General features: G+C 38.5%; 1 protein-coding gene across 3 annotated transcripts; it reads right to left on the bottom strand.

Moving 5' to 3' along the window:
* Positions 1–281: 281 nt before the first annotated feature.
* Positions 282–12,955, bottom strand: LOC100376232 (cationic amino acid transporter 4-like). Of its 3 annotated transcripts, XM_085490655.1 has the most exons (5): positions 9,053–9,143; positions 7,110–7,169; positions 1,992–3,765; positions 1,447–1,555; positions 282–1,222 (listed from the first exon to the last, which is right to left on the bottom strand). In XM_085490655.1, exons 3-5 carry the CDS (start codon positions 3,612–3,614, stop codon positions 999–1,001), a joined length of 1,956 nt encoding a protein of 651 aa, XP_085346781.1. In that variant the 5' UTR covers positions 3,615–3,765; positions 7,110–7,169; positions 9,053–9,143; the 3' UTR covers positions 282–998. The 3 variants fall into 3 exon arrangements, with proteins under 3 accessions (XP_085346781.1, XP_006823203.1, XP_085346780.1); XM_006823140.3 differs by lacking the exons at positions 7,110–7,169; positions 9,053–9,143 and adding an exon at positions 12,620–12,955; XM_085490654.1 differs by lacking the exon at positions 7,110–7,169.
* Positions 12,956–14,509: the final 1,554 nt, after the last annotated feature.

Below are 14,509 nucleotides of genomic sequence, written 5' to 3'. Positions count from 1 at the left end.
TTAGCTATTTTCACAGGCTTTTCGACTGGTGTTTCACATCAGCTCGCGCAGAGCCCATAGAAATACATGCTAGAATGGTGCACATCTTTAATAGCAACGTGGAGCGTCTTGTGACTCGGCTCCATCCGAGATTTTGATAGCTTGGCCAAGCGCGTTGATGAAAGAAGCAATATGATTGGCTGTCGGTAAACTGATTCTAAACTGTGAGGGCATTGTCACATACACATACACACATGTGTGGCGCGACGACCACCGCCCTTTAATTTGGACAGCACGTTGAATACATTTTCACGACAGAATATTTTATTCGACTTTAGTCATTACCAGAAGCGTACTTGTTTACAATAGGTCGAGCATCAAGTACTTACATAAGACCAATACGTACATTGCAACTAAAACACGTTAAACGTGACATCGTAACTTATTTTCATGAAAACGCCCTCTGTGTTTCGAAATGACAACATTGTCAATATGACCCGATTCTAATCAACAGAAAAACAATATATTGAAAATATTATATACAAGACGATGTTTACACAGCCAGCAAAAAAACGTGTTAGAACGAAGTAATATTTTAAAAGAGGAAAAATCAAGCCCGAAATTTGCTAAACCATACAATATTTAAGTAGAGTATGAACAACATTTAAAGTAATTTTGATTAAGAAAATACTTTGTATGATAGTACATTTCATTGCAAGTCGATACAGGTTTGGAAGACGTACATTCTAGTCATGTGATACGAGGCTTTGCCGCTATTGTAAATGGTTCATTCTAAACATAATTGTGTAAATGACAGAAGTGGACAGAGAGTGCGCTGGTCATACGTAAAGTGAGTAGTTGAGGGCGCTACTAATTTTCGACTGAAACTTGTGACGCTGAGCGACTCTAAACGAAAACAATTTCACCTGATAGAAAACGAATATATATTTGAAGAATTATAGAATCCATCATCGTGGGTGTGCTTAATAGTATATTAAACAGTTTGTTACGGTGGAACGTTATTTTGCGTTGCCCAATAGCGTCCTAGTATCACTCGTGTCACTGCTTGCGTCGTCAGCGAGAGGTGTTGCGCTATTTGGCTGTTGCAATTCCACGGATCCTTGTATTGTACACAGAGATTCTTGAGGCATGATAAAATAACGAATTTCTGGGGCTTTGTCGGCTTCCCATCGACGGGCTTCTTTACTGTGCCGAATTCCGTAAGTGAAATATAACAGCATCCCTGCAATACACATGAATAGCACCGTCGTTATTAAAACACAGATGCAATTATCATTAGTGTCTGGTAGTGAAATACGTGGAAATACGCGAGCCAGTATTTTACTGATTTTTTAATTTAAATAAACAATCAAATTTGTCTTAATACGCTGGATTGCATCTCTCGTCCGAGACATGACAACAGGTCTCAGAGAACGCGAGATGTATAGAATACCGAGATGCGCTCACCTAGCGTTACCCAGACAACGAATCTTATCCAAGTCAGGTACGAGAGTTTCATCATTAAAATAGAATTACAGAATATACTGAGCGCTGGCACAAAGGGGACGAATGGAACCTAGAAAATAATAATAACACGTTAATTTGGGGGTGATAGCGCCACCAAGTGGCAAGATTGAAAATTGTATCTTTATCTTACACGGTGGAAAAATATAGATTTTTCACTTCGATGAATAATCGATACACAAGTGTCCATAGTTTACAAACACAATCCAATTCATAATATTATGTTATTGTTGATAGCTAAACAATCATTTTCGATAACCGAGTATCACATTGTTCGATATTACAATTTGATAAAAGATTAGCGTAACTTTTATCGTATTTATTTACTATCAGTAAATTTGTTTTTAAATTCATCGAACGAATACAGCTATATTCGTTTCGAAAATAAGGGTTTTATTTGTTGTTATATCACACCCAAAAATATTAACAAGATTCACATTCGGACAACAACTACATAAACTCAAAAATACCGAAAATTCAGATATTACCTTAAATGTTAGAATTATGTTGTTCTGGTAATGTATGCAGATCATCAGAAAGCTGAGAATCACTATTAAACTGAACAGTACCACGCAGAATATAGCCCATGCTTCTGCTGCTAAGAGTGAATTAACCCCGAAACAAATGACAGCAGCTAAAGCCAGCATAAATATACTCATAATTAGTACTGAAAACGCAGGTACGGTTCCTGGTTGAAAATTCCTCAGAAAATTTAGGCACTCAAACCCTGCCTTCAAAGTTCCAAAATCCTGCGGGTTGATCTCCGAGGAATGATTTTCTTGCTTCAGAGGCATTTTTTCTTTTCGCTTCTCCTCAATGTCACTCTCTGCTTCTCTATGATCGTCGTTTGTCGGTCCTCCGCCAATTCCACCATCTTTCGGAGGCTGGTATCTCAAAACCAGTACGCTCGCGGCGACGATGGTGTATGCCAACAAAGTGCCAATTGAAAGAAATTCGACCAGTGCTTCAAGGTCGAAAATTAAAGCTAATATTGCCGTTAGTATGCCAAATATAAGAGTGGCAACAACTGGAACTTGTGTGCGAGGATGAATTTTTGCAAAAATTGGGAAAAGTAGGCCATCGCTGGCCATTGCAAAAATGATACGCGGAAGAGAGAACATGTTGCTAAGCAACGCCGTAGTTATGCCACAGAGCGCACCAATACCAACTATGTACTCAGCCCAGGCAAGTCCATGCCGGTGAAAAGCAGCTGGCAATGCAGCTTCTGGTTGGATCTCATAGTATGGCACCATTAGCGTTAATGTTATGGAGACGCCAACATAGGCGACTGCAGCAACTGCCAAGGAGGCACATATAGCGATAGGTATGCTTTTAGCTGGCGTTTTCGCTTCTTCTCCGGACGTTGCGATTACATCGAATCCTATGAATGCGAAGAAACACGTGGCAGCCCCAGACATAATGCCAGCAAATCCATATGGTGCGAATCCTCCGTCTGTCTTCCAATTACCTATATCTGCGAAGTTCAGTCCTGCGCAGATAACAAACACAACCACACACAGGTTTAAGCTAGCAAATATTGAGTTGAATTTCGACGAAAAATTTGCCCCCAGTGCTACGAACAATGTTACTGCAAAGATCAGAATTACTGAGAATACATCCGGGTACTCTGCCAGGGGCGGGTGTTCCCAAGGCCCACCAGTGATATGTTCATACGTAAAGTTTCGAATCCTGAATCCAAGTAGCTCATCAAAGTAACCACTCCACGCCCTGGCAACGGATGCGCCACCAACGAAATACTCTAAAATAATGTTCCATCCAATCAGGAAAGCCCACATCTCACCCATTGTTATATACGTGTATAAATACGCCGATCCAGTCATGGGAACCCTGGCGCCAAATTCGGCGTAACATAGCGCCGCCAGAAGCGAGGCAAATCCAGCGATGAGAAAGGAGATCGTAACTGCCGGCCCAGCCATATCCTTGGCAACTGTACCCGTGAGAACGTACAAGCCAGCCCCTACCATCCCACCAATTCCTAGCATCGTCAAATCCAATGTAGTGAGACATCGGTTCATACGAGTGTTCATTGGATCAGAGTCCAGTGTCTTCAAGCGGCTAATTTTACTGAGAAAATCGATACAGTGAGCCATCGTGGTATATTATCGGGAATGTTCACCGAAGAGCAAAACCACCTGTCGAATCTGTGATAGCTGTACAATTTATTTTTGCTCTATTCCAGACTTGCTCTTACGTGGTACATCATAATGACGTCATATTCAGAGAGTATAGTGACATTGTTTCCTGCAACAAAAACAGAAGATACGTCACATAAACCAGGTTGTCCGTCAAAACGCACATATTTCTGCACTCAAACATTTGCATTTATATATTTCATGAGGCAATACTGTAAAATACTTTATTTTAGCTTGGAATTAATTTTCCCTATTTTCGCTGAAGTAATGATTCAGTGAAAATAAAATCCAGCGAATAATCCTTTTTTCCTATATTTTACATTCAACTCACCAAAAATCAGCGAAAATAATTTTCATACAAAACACCGAAAAGCCTTTTCAGTGAAAATTAATTCCAGCTAAAATAAAGTATTTTACAGTATCTGCTTATATTGTGGGGAAAATGATTTTTTTTTAGTACTGTGCTAATTATCTCAGGTATGTTAATGGAAATGAAAGGAGTCAGTTTATTTGCAGTGTAAATGCAGCGTGACTTCACATGTGGGGAATATGTTACTGTATCCAGGAAGACGTATAGCTAAATTACCCCAAGGTAGCAGAAAAGGGGTAACTTGAAATAAATTTAATTGAACATAATATAAAATGATATTGCGAAAATATAGCAACGTTTGGACCGAAATGCACAATGTCTGACCATGTGTGCGCAAGTTTCAATGAATGTTTGTCCAAATCATGACTCAAATCACCGATACATTTGTGACTATCGCTATTGAGTATGGAGTATCAACATCTATCAACTGCATTAGTATGGGCGCTGGTGTGAATATAACGAACGTTCAATAAAGATACGGGAACTATACAAAATAAACGTGTTTTGACAGGACAGAAAAACAATTATGGAATAACAAGACAAAGTGAAATAAGTTTAAGCTAGTGTTGACACGTTAACATGTTTCTGTTAATATATATATGTTCTGGCTTGTTCAACTTGTAATCTGCCATGTCTTTAGCATGCGCCACTACTTAATATCCAGTGTTTTACTTTATTTTTTCAGCAGATTTTAGCACCATTTATTTATACAATTCACCGAGGTAGTTAGAATAATTTAAAGCTCACTTTGCAATGCTGCTGGCTGTTTTCAACCACGGACAATAAGGTGTTAAAATATAATCATGCACGCAAAGATCAATTTAAAATGCCGATATGTAATGATATGAAATATAAATTTGTTTGGAAATAATTTTTGGAAATTAGTTAATTTGTTCAAATTGACTCAACTGAGATCTAGGTATATCTAGGTATTATGAAAGACGTTATGAACAAATTAGAAAACAAAAATGGATTCCACGGTGAACACTATAGGATCCTCGAACGAGCCTACATGCTGTGACGTAAACACCAAATATATCACGTGCGCATACAACCACGTCGCAATTGGTTGATTTTACTTTTCGGAAAGAATTTGCAAACTGGGAAAGTCCTCGCTTGTGATGAACTGGCCACGGTTACTGTACGCAGTTGATGTAGTTATGATTATAACTACTATAATTGGGAGATTCTTTTATTCTACAAATACACTACAGTGCAAATGATGGCAATTAAGGAGGCAGTGTAACGCCGTTCAGAGCAGACAATTCAGAATGAATTAACACGTTTTGTGAACAGGTTGTTTCCGTGGTTTTCTATTAAATTAGATTTGGTTAATTTGTTTCCTAGGAAACACGTATAATGTACTCTGAATTGAATATTACATTGAATAAAGTAAGTTGGGGCTGCGTGTCAGAAGACTATCAAAGTGGTTCAGTTTCAAACGGATTTATGAACACACAAAAACATATTCAATGCACAGTCCTAGTTCTATACTTAATTGCCGGATTCCATCACTAGCAGCGATCCAGTGTGGATTCACGTTTGGAAAATAGTGCTGTGATGCGATTAGCCGTTGCTAGCAATGTACTATAATGGGCTAAGCATATTTGGTTTAATCACTGAAAAATTAATGTGCAAGTGCAACCAATTTCCAGTATGTTTGTACTAATTTTGAGCGAAATCATGCAAACCATCACAGAGAATCAATTGTCCATCTGTAACCCAGCATGTGTGATCCTGAAACAAAGCAATGATTTCTATCTGTAAGAAATGATTCCGGGCACATTTACAGACAGCGATTTTAGCATCTTAGACAATATTCGTCAAACAAAATAATACAACCTATGTCATTACATATTGGCATAGTACTTTTGTGTAAACTTTCAACTAATTCAGGCGATATATTAGTTAAAAATGGGCATGGGCATGAACAAAATGCAATTCACCATACATGGTCTACGTGTTATGTTTGAATGTGGTCGGTCAAAACATGTCTGAAAAATGGATCTTGACGTACGAATGGACGAACGCACGAATTATTAGTCCCTGATTTGAAACAGGGACCAAAACTGATTTGTTATCATTTAAGGGTATGCTATTCGTAATCATCCTTTTGTTGTTTTGTGCAACTCATAATGATGATATTAATGACGTCTCAGTTCTTTGCTGATGATCTAAAATTGCCAGTGTGGTAAAATATCAGGTGTTGAGTGTGAATTATTAATACCGAATTGTAATCGGTATGTGTAGTTAGTCTCGGCGCTATCCACGGTGTTCAATCTATGCATCGAAGAATATCAAATGTCAAAACGCAGTTCCATCTGGAAGCATAAACACATCATTCCCGTTCAGTCTCAATGTAACATTCCTGTCGTCAAAACATGTTACGTCATTATTGGATTCGGCGTTCAAATCAGATCAATCAAAATCCGTGTTTCAAACTGTACACGCAGTATAGTCTACTTTGATTTAATAAATACATTATGATTCGTTGGCAAACCCTTTTTTTATTGACTTTCTATTCAATTCAACACGTGTTACAAAATGAGAGCGATTGATTGCTGCATTGCTGGTTATATATACACACACATATACAGTCAATATATTCGCTTTGCAATATGACCAGCACAACACGTCTGTTCGGTTACACATTTGCCATTTATTAATGTGTTCGTGTGACTTATAACTTGTGCAACGTTGCATGAAAAGTGTCACTGTTTGCAACCGTATTGCTCGGCTCTTATTCGTTTCATGTAACTGAAACATATAAAATTAGGCCGCGCATAAATATCAATATCAACTGATGGCAAATTTCATCCAGTCAACAATCATGGAACTATTTAGGTCGACGGGCGCGCCTCGTCTAATATTAAAGTGTAAAACTAACACTGTTATTGCTGTGTACATACAGCAGAGAATCAACAAAAATGTAAGTGTATTTTTAGAGGCCTACATATTGAAATTAATATGGATGATTTCGTTGGGGTCATTTCATACACATAAAATTGACAAAAATTGATACTAAAATAGACGACACGCGGGTTTCATTATTATGTGTTATTCATCGTAGAACGCCATACAACCTGTTGCCTCATCAGCAGCCAGCCATACTCCGGGGCCATACTGTAACATATATCCTCGTCCTTCAAATAAATAAATGTATCATTACTGTAACAAAACATGTCAGTTAAATGTTGGATTTGAAAAATAGAAAAATGCCGGAATTCATTTGGCTCATCGTATTTATTTGTTTGCACGAGACGGTGACAATGCGCTGCGTCATTGTAATGTTTCGAACGATCCCACGAGTGGCTGATGTAATCAGCAGAATATCACGTAACATGCGCACCGGAACCCGTCAAACCCGTAATAATTATTGACTAGGTAAAGCGTGTAATAACCAAAAATATACATATCCGACCCACGGGCGACAATGTTTCAAACAGATTGATCGTGTTTAATGTAGAACTCATGTTCGTACACACTGTGTTAAGTAGGAGTACCAGTTAATTATACAATTCGCCGTGGTAGTTAGATTAATTTTAGGCTCACGTTGCAATGGTGGAGTTTGTTTTCAACCGCGGGCAATATAGTACTACTATTAGACAATATAATCCCACACACCGAGAAATCATACGAGAACGCTTTGAGCATAAACGATTTGTTTGCGACGCTAACACACTCTTGCTGGCAGACGAACAGCCTGTTGAACATTTTGCGAGAAAAAAATATCACTTCGATGCAACATATGGTACGATAGCGCAGTCATTTTCGTCGTAGTTATATTATATACTACGGCAATAGTGCGCTCTTTGTCTGTATCACTAGCAATTTGCGATGAAATGGGAGTTGGCCCGGCAGTAATTAAAGAAAATTAATGTCATTAGTAATTCAGTATATTATTGCGATTCGGGGAGTTGTCATTTTTCTCTCAAAGGTTATATCATCGCTTAACACTACACTAGTTCCCGTTCATTGTTATTACTCAATGAGGGATGGACGTTTGAAGAAATGTATTAGGATCAAGGTAATATATCGATAAAATTTAGCTAACCATGGACTTATATCTTGGTCTCATTTGTAATGAGAGGATTGACCGCCCACGGATTAAAGTAACGAAAGCTTAATTAATCACGGGTCGATTTTTTGACGTAGTGTGATAAAAACAGACCGCCATCCATATGGAAGGGTTGCATATGATATTCACCCGAGCGTTGTTGACACGAATTCTATGGTAATGATTAATTGCTGTGAAAGACGAGTCTCGTATAATATAATTACAACATTCCAGATAGGTAGAGATGACTTTATGAAATCAGACACACACTTTGATAAGCAACATGTGTGCATTTTAAACCTGATATTTCCGTCCTTTTGAAAAGAAAAAAAATATTGTATTATTCCAGTTTTAAATTCTCAGTACCAAATACAAAAATAATCAGAACAATAATAATGATATTTCTGATACAATGGGTCACCAGTTCAATTGTATACATGACACAATACCAACACTACTACAACAGAGAACGCCGTTTTACGCCGAAGTACAATTTTAACATTATTGTCAATTGTTGATGTCTACGTTTATAATGGAAGTGAACTTGTTGGTTCTACTGAATACATCTTCACGACAAAAAAGAGAATCATGGCCAAGTTCAATAATAACTATTATTATTATAGTTAATGATTTGGTTGACAGTGACAGGGATACAAACGTTTCGACAATTGAGACTTCATAACAATGTGATAATACTTATTTTGCTCTCAGGTAAAATGAGAAAATCATGAAAAAATAAAACACGCCTTTCAATATTTCTCCAATTGCCCGGGCACTGTGAATACAGCTATCACAGTCAATGCGAACAGATATAATGGCGGGAAGACCACAGCTGTTAGCATCGCGAGTGTTTATATTTTAAATACTATCAAGCTACGCATACAGACGTTTACCGTATGTGCACTTGAGGAATAAATTCAAACAATGAGCATTTTACCCATCTTAAAATATATATATATATATAAATACCTGTTTGTCGTGAAATGTACGGTATGTTGCCTCTGTATCTCGTACATGTGCGTGTGACGTAAAGTACGTGTTTGCATCAAACAGAGATGCCAGTCACGGTGTTTATATTATACTCAAGCCTCGACTTCACTCGTGTACCTGCACGTTTATTGGCCACAGAAAACAGCGTTAGTTTTAAGTGTCATCCGCAATATGCTGGTACACAAACTTGTGTAAAAAAAATGGAACGATCAATTGAGTCACCGAATAATATGTAAAATACATGTTAGTATTGATGAGGATATCGATTACTGTAGAATACTTTATTTATTAATTTTTGCTATTTTCGCTGAAGGAATGATTCAGTGAAAATAAAATCCAGCAAATATACTTTTTTTTCCTATATTTTACCTTCAACTTGTAAAAAATCAGAGAAAATAAATTCCATACAGAACACCCAAAAAGCATTTTCAGCTAAAATAAAGTATTCCACAGTATATTCTCAGTTTACTGAATACAGAAACACGTGAAAAAATCCCACCATTATGTAATTAACTATTAGAGAATACGTACACTACAGTGGATAGAAGTAGGGTATGCCGGAGGAGGGGGTATCACCTTTATTTGCAAATTTAATATGTCAATGCCACGGAAAATATCTAACACAGTGTGACGACTGTGGCGTTACATAACTAAATGTATTCGACAAAATTATAGACGTTTTTATTGTCTATAATGCAAATATCAATGTTTGAATGTCGTAGAATATCACGGAAGATAAGGTTTGTGTTTACGCCGATATCGCTGGATTGAGATCGAATACGTATGTACTGTCAAAAAAGTGAATTTTACGACCACCGTAGTGTCGAACGTCATTTCTCCGGCACGTGTTTGGAATGTCGTTTTTTCAAAAGTAGCGGTGCTTGTTACCATGGCATCGGTGAGATTATTTTATACGTTGACTGAACGTTACATTCATATGAATGATCACGTGGTCCACGATCACGTGAAAATTAACCCAGGGATCTTATGTCCCCGGTGTTAGCGATTTCATTTCAGGGCCATAATGTGCCAAGGAGACAACTGAACACCCATTACGTATCAAGCGAATTATCTGTGTATGTGTACTTTATCAGAACGCAGATTGCAACGATACTGGAAACAAGGGTTATACCAGGGGGGGGGGGGAGTTGCATGACACGATTGGTTGAAATAATCGCCTCATTTGCATAAATTAATATTCATGAGCAATGAAAAACTCGTTTTTTCAGTAACATTGTGCCAAAATGCTTTCCGATAGCATACATGTTATTTCTAAATTGACTGATTCTATCGTTACGAGCTGAAAAAATAAACGGAAAAATGATGTAAAGGTATTTTTTGAGACACGTTTTCGATCAGACTCCAGCTAACTGTTGAAAGTAAACATAGGTTTTCTCTTTACCATGATCATAGTAAGTTACGAAATTCATGGAGAATGCAGAGGCACGTTTAAATTTCACTCTAGTACTATTGCTCAAAATTGCTCAAAATGTTTTCGGTGACTTTTATCAGTGACAAGTTATCTAATTAGTATGCATTTCGAGAAACCACAGTGTGTGTGCATGCGCAGTTTGAAATGGAACAGTTTTGAACGCAATAAAATCACGCGTAGGGTTCCAGCAAGAAATTGTGGCGTCAAACTGGTTGTCGGTTGAATTGTTTTTCAATAGACAATAATTTTGGAGCCTGTAGTTGTCTATGAAATGTTTCTAAGTTTTGTTGAGGATTATTCTGTAAAGAAATTGCTGAAATTATTTCATCTGTTCGTAAACGGGACGTTGTTGCTTTGACGATGGGCTACGGACGACTGACGTCGAAACGTTCCATTCAGATCGGATGGCGCCCTCTCGTGCCAATCCCCCCCCTGGGTTATACTGCACTTTACTCCGTGAAACCTCTTTCAAAGCCGTTCATTTGTGTCAATTCTCACGTACCTCACCGACGTTCACCCACGGATTTATTTGCATACGTAATTGACACCTGTTTTCCTTGTTCATTTATACACGTAGTAATTAATATTTTGTGAATTTAGCCGTCTTTGCAATTCACTACTCTGCGATCGACGTAATGAGTTCCACTGTACTGTAAACCATTTACTTTCTCTGGTATTTCTTTTTTTTTCTAAGTTCAAGAATTCGCCAGTAATTCAGTTCGTTCATGTTATGTATTTTTTATGTACGCATTTAAAATTTAGAAAATTTTACTCATCAGCAAAATTCAGTATAGTGAATATTTTATACAATTGCAGTATTTCAGAATACATCTAATGCTACTTTGTGATGTAGGCTGTGGTATTCGAGTGGTGTGCCACATTCATAATACAGAGAAACACGGGTATTAGATCATGACCGTTGCTGACATGACCCTCCGTGTATCCACATGCATGGACATGCGCACTGGGATTGTTGGTAACCTGACTCTGCTACTGTTAATACGATTAAATATGATTTAGAATAAACATAAACTCTTCTGTAAGTCTATTACACCATGGAACTAAAAAAAACCACGATCTGTCCGAAACAAACCGAAGTTACCTGAAGGAGTTCGGAAGGTGTCAAGTGTCTGTGTACAGCTTATGCTACTAAAGCTGATCGATCTCAGGCACAGAGCGGATCAGAGTTTGAATGAACGTTGTTCTTCTTGTGTTTTTTTAGTTCCATGATTACACGAACTCTCTGCTCCCTCCCCTGGCGTAATAATGGTTGAATTTATTATGAATATTTTTTTCAATTAAAATACACATCAAGTGAATTATTATAGCTATTCGTCACACGTGCGTAGTTTTATTTTATGTATATGGGTAGACATGTATCAAATATCGCTCAACGTCGGTATAAGTACCGGGTTTACCAAGAGGGACGACCATTTAAAATCATGGGGATGGATGGATAATGTTTTTTTAAGAAAGCTAGGCTCCAAGCGCAAAAAAAATCATGCATGCAAGGTGTTGCAGGGGAAACAAAGTTGGCACATTCGAGTAAAATGAAAATATACAGATAAGACAAATCTGTACTGGTCATACTCTTCCAGTCATCGCCTCCCGCCATAATTTCAATTGGTTGACCCTTAAAACCGTCGCAGCGATAGCATGTCGACGGCGTGAGCGTAAGAACAGTTCAGACCACCAGTGATTTCGGCGAGGCTTCGGAAATAACCCGGTAGTCCACGTATGCGGAAGTAATGAACCTTATACATGTGGTCCGAGTGTCATACTGACGAGGTGAAAACGTTCCATATAACATGGTCTGGTTAATGGCATTTATTTTAAATCTAGCCTAGGTGGTATTATGTGAAGTATTATAGGATTTGGATTACTCTGAGTTCATGTAGACTACCAACCCTGTCGGCGAGTAAATGATTAAATAGGTAGAAATTGACGATCGGTGGGTAACTGAATGAATGAATCAGGTCCAGCTGACGGCTACACAAGTGCCATAATTGAATTGGCACACATCACGATCAGGAGTTCACGCGAATAAATCTCTCGCCTCGACCGGAAGCACTGGCATTGGCAGTTAGATATAAACATGAAATCCATTTACTTACCCTTCTATCTCTCGGCCAGCCTGGTGGCGGCCACTGATACTGTCGTAAAGGCCGGGTAATACCGTAGTTGTCAACACTACCACACCCAGCTAGCGGCCATGATGGCGTTCACCATACAACAAACTTGTTTGGAATTCAGTACTGAATGGATAGTAACGACAGTGCAATGTATTGTTACGCTAATGACTGTACTTGCCTTGTTGGTATGCAAATTGTTTAGTGGAGTTTGCAGGGAACGAAACTGTACGCAAAATTGTATCTCTCCTTGTAACTACCGGCGTGGTCACGGAACTGCCACGTCAAGCCACTTTTATGGAATAATCACAGGGAGCCCAAGAACTATGATCAACTGTACGCACTCCCTATGAGCGGCGGCGGGGGGGGGGGGGGGTTATCGGCCGGTGTCTAGTGTCAGAAATAGACAAGGGATGAAGGGTCCAGCCAGCTCACATTTTTTAAACTCGAAAAAACAGACGAAAAGAATGAAAAATAAAATCAAAAAAAATACCAGCTTGAAGAATATTAGTTGCTCTTTCAAATTTCGCCAAAGCCTTACCTACATTTTAGCAATATCTGCAGAATAAATCTACACAAATTGCCTCCATTTAGGAATTCCTAACGGTTTGCCCGAACGCACGGCACACTTGGAGGCGTGGCCTTGTTCAGCATTTGTCAACAACCAATCACAAGACTGGTTCCTGGGCTCCCTGTGGAATAATATACATAACAAGTAACCTGTAGAATGCTGTGTGGGTAATATTTTTATATTGATTTTTGCTGCATTTGCAGCAAATAGTTACCAAACAATGAGAAATCTATTGGATTGAATATACCTCTCAGGTGGCTTCACATGCATAGTTCAAGCCTGCCTAACCGGTGCGTATACCAGGATTTAGTTACAGCTTCATGTTCCCAGTAATCCCAGTAATTCATGAAAGACTGGCACTCCCATGCAATTAACAGCGAGTTAAATTCTTGGGATTGAAACATATATTTTGAAGTCACTGATGTAGGCAATGAATAACTTAACGTTGACATAAAGACGAGGTAGTGCTCAACTAGAGGCTGAAATTATAATTAATTTGTTTATTTCAATTTCTCCTGAAGTCAAATAGAATACACTGGTGAAACACGATAGTACCCATGGGAGAAAGGATGTTTTGGGGTGTAGTTTACATTGTGTATGGAGTGGTAGGATCGGGTGTAATTTGTTCATTTCCAACTCTTATGAAGTCACGTAGAATTTCACTTAATTTATTTTTGCTGACATGTTTTCAAGCATTACATGTGAATCCAATTTTCACTGTGCTGTGTCTCAATAGAGTGTGAGGGAAATGGCATTTTCACTGGAATTTATTTCAGGGGGAAAATGTTTTCAGTGATAATGAAGTATTATGACAGAACCCCATACCCTCCCCGTGGCTTTCATTGCGTATGGAAGTTATTTTCACTAGTGATGCGGTGTATCCTGCTGCCGTACTTTCACGAGCGAAGCCACTGGGACGGTATGGGGTTCTGTTATTATTACATATGTCCCATATTTGATTATTTCATATTAAAGAAAGAACGTGCAACAAATCGGGATAGAAATTTAGATCGGGGAACCCAATTGCCCATTAATATGCTCCAAGACAGTGCTGCGACCTAGCAACGCGTGTCAGTGTAGAACGCGTGTCACTGTACGTGTGAAAATAAAATAATCAGACGTCTAAACTTGAGTCATTGTCCAAATAAATACTGCTCAAATTGAAAAAGTGTTCAAAACGTCATAAAAAAGACGCCGCCGACGATGCGCGTCGCACAATCTTTTTGCTAGCTGTCAAACAACTTGTCAAGTCAAAACATCTACGCGCCAAAGTGAAAAGGCTGATTTTACTGCGGGTCCAGGCT

The sequence above is a fragment of the Saccoglossus kowalevskii genome, chromosome 15 (assembly GCF_978046115.1).
Source record: "Saccoglossus kowalevskii chromosome 15, keSacKowa6.1, whole genome shotgun sequence".
NCBI lineage: Eukaryota > Metazoa > Hemichordata > Enteropneusta > Harrimaniidae > Saccoglossus > Saccoglossus kowalevskii.
The sequence above is the reverse complement of the archived record's forward strand: the minus strand, read 5'-3'. Positions and strand labels throughout refer to the sequence as shown.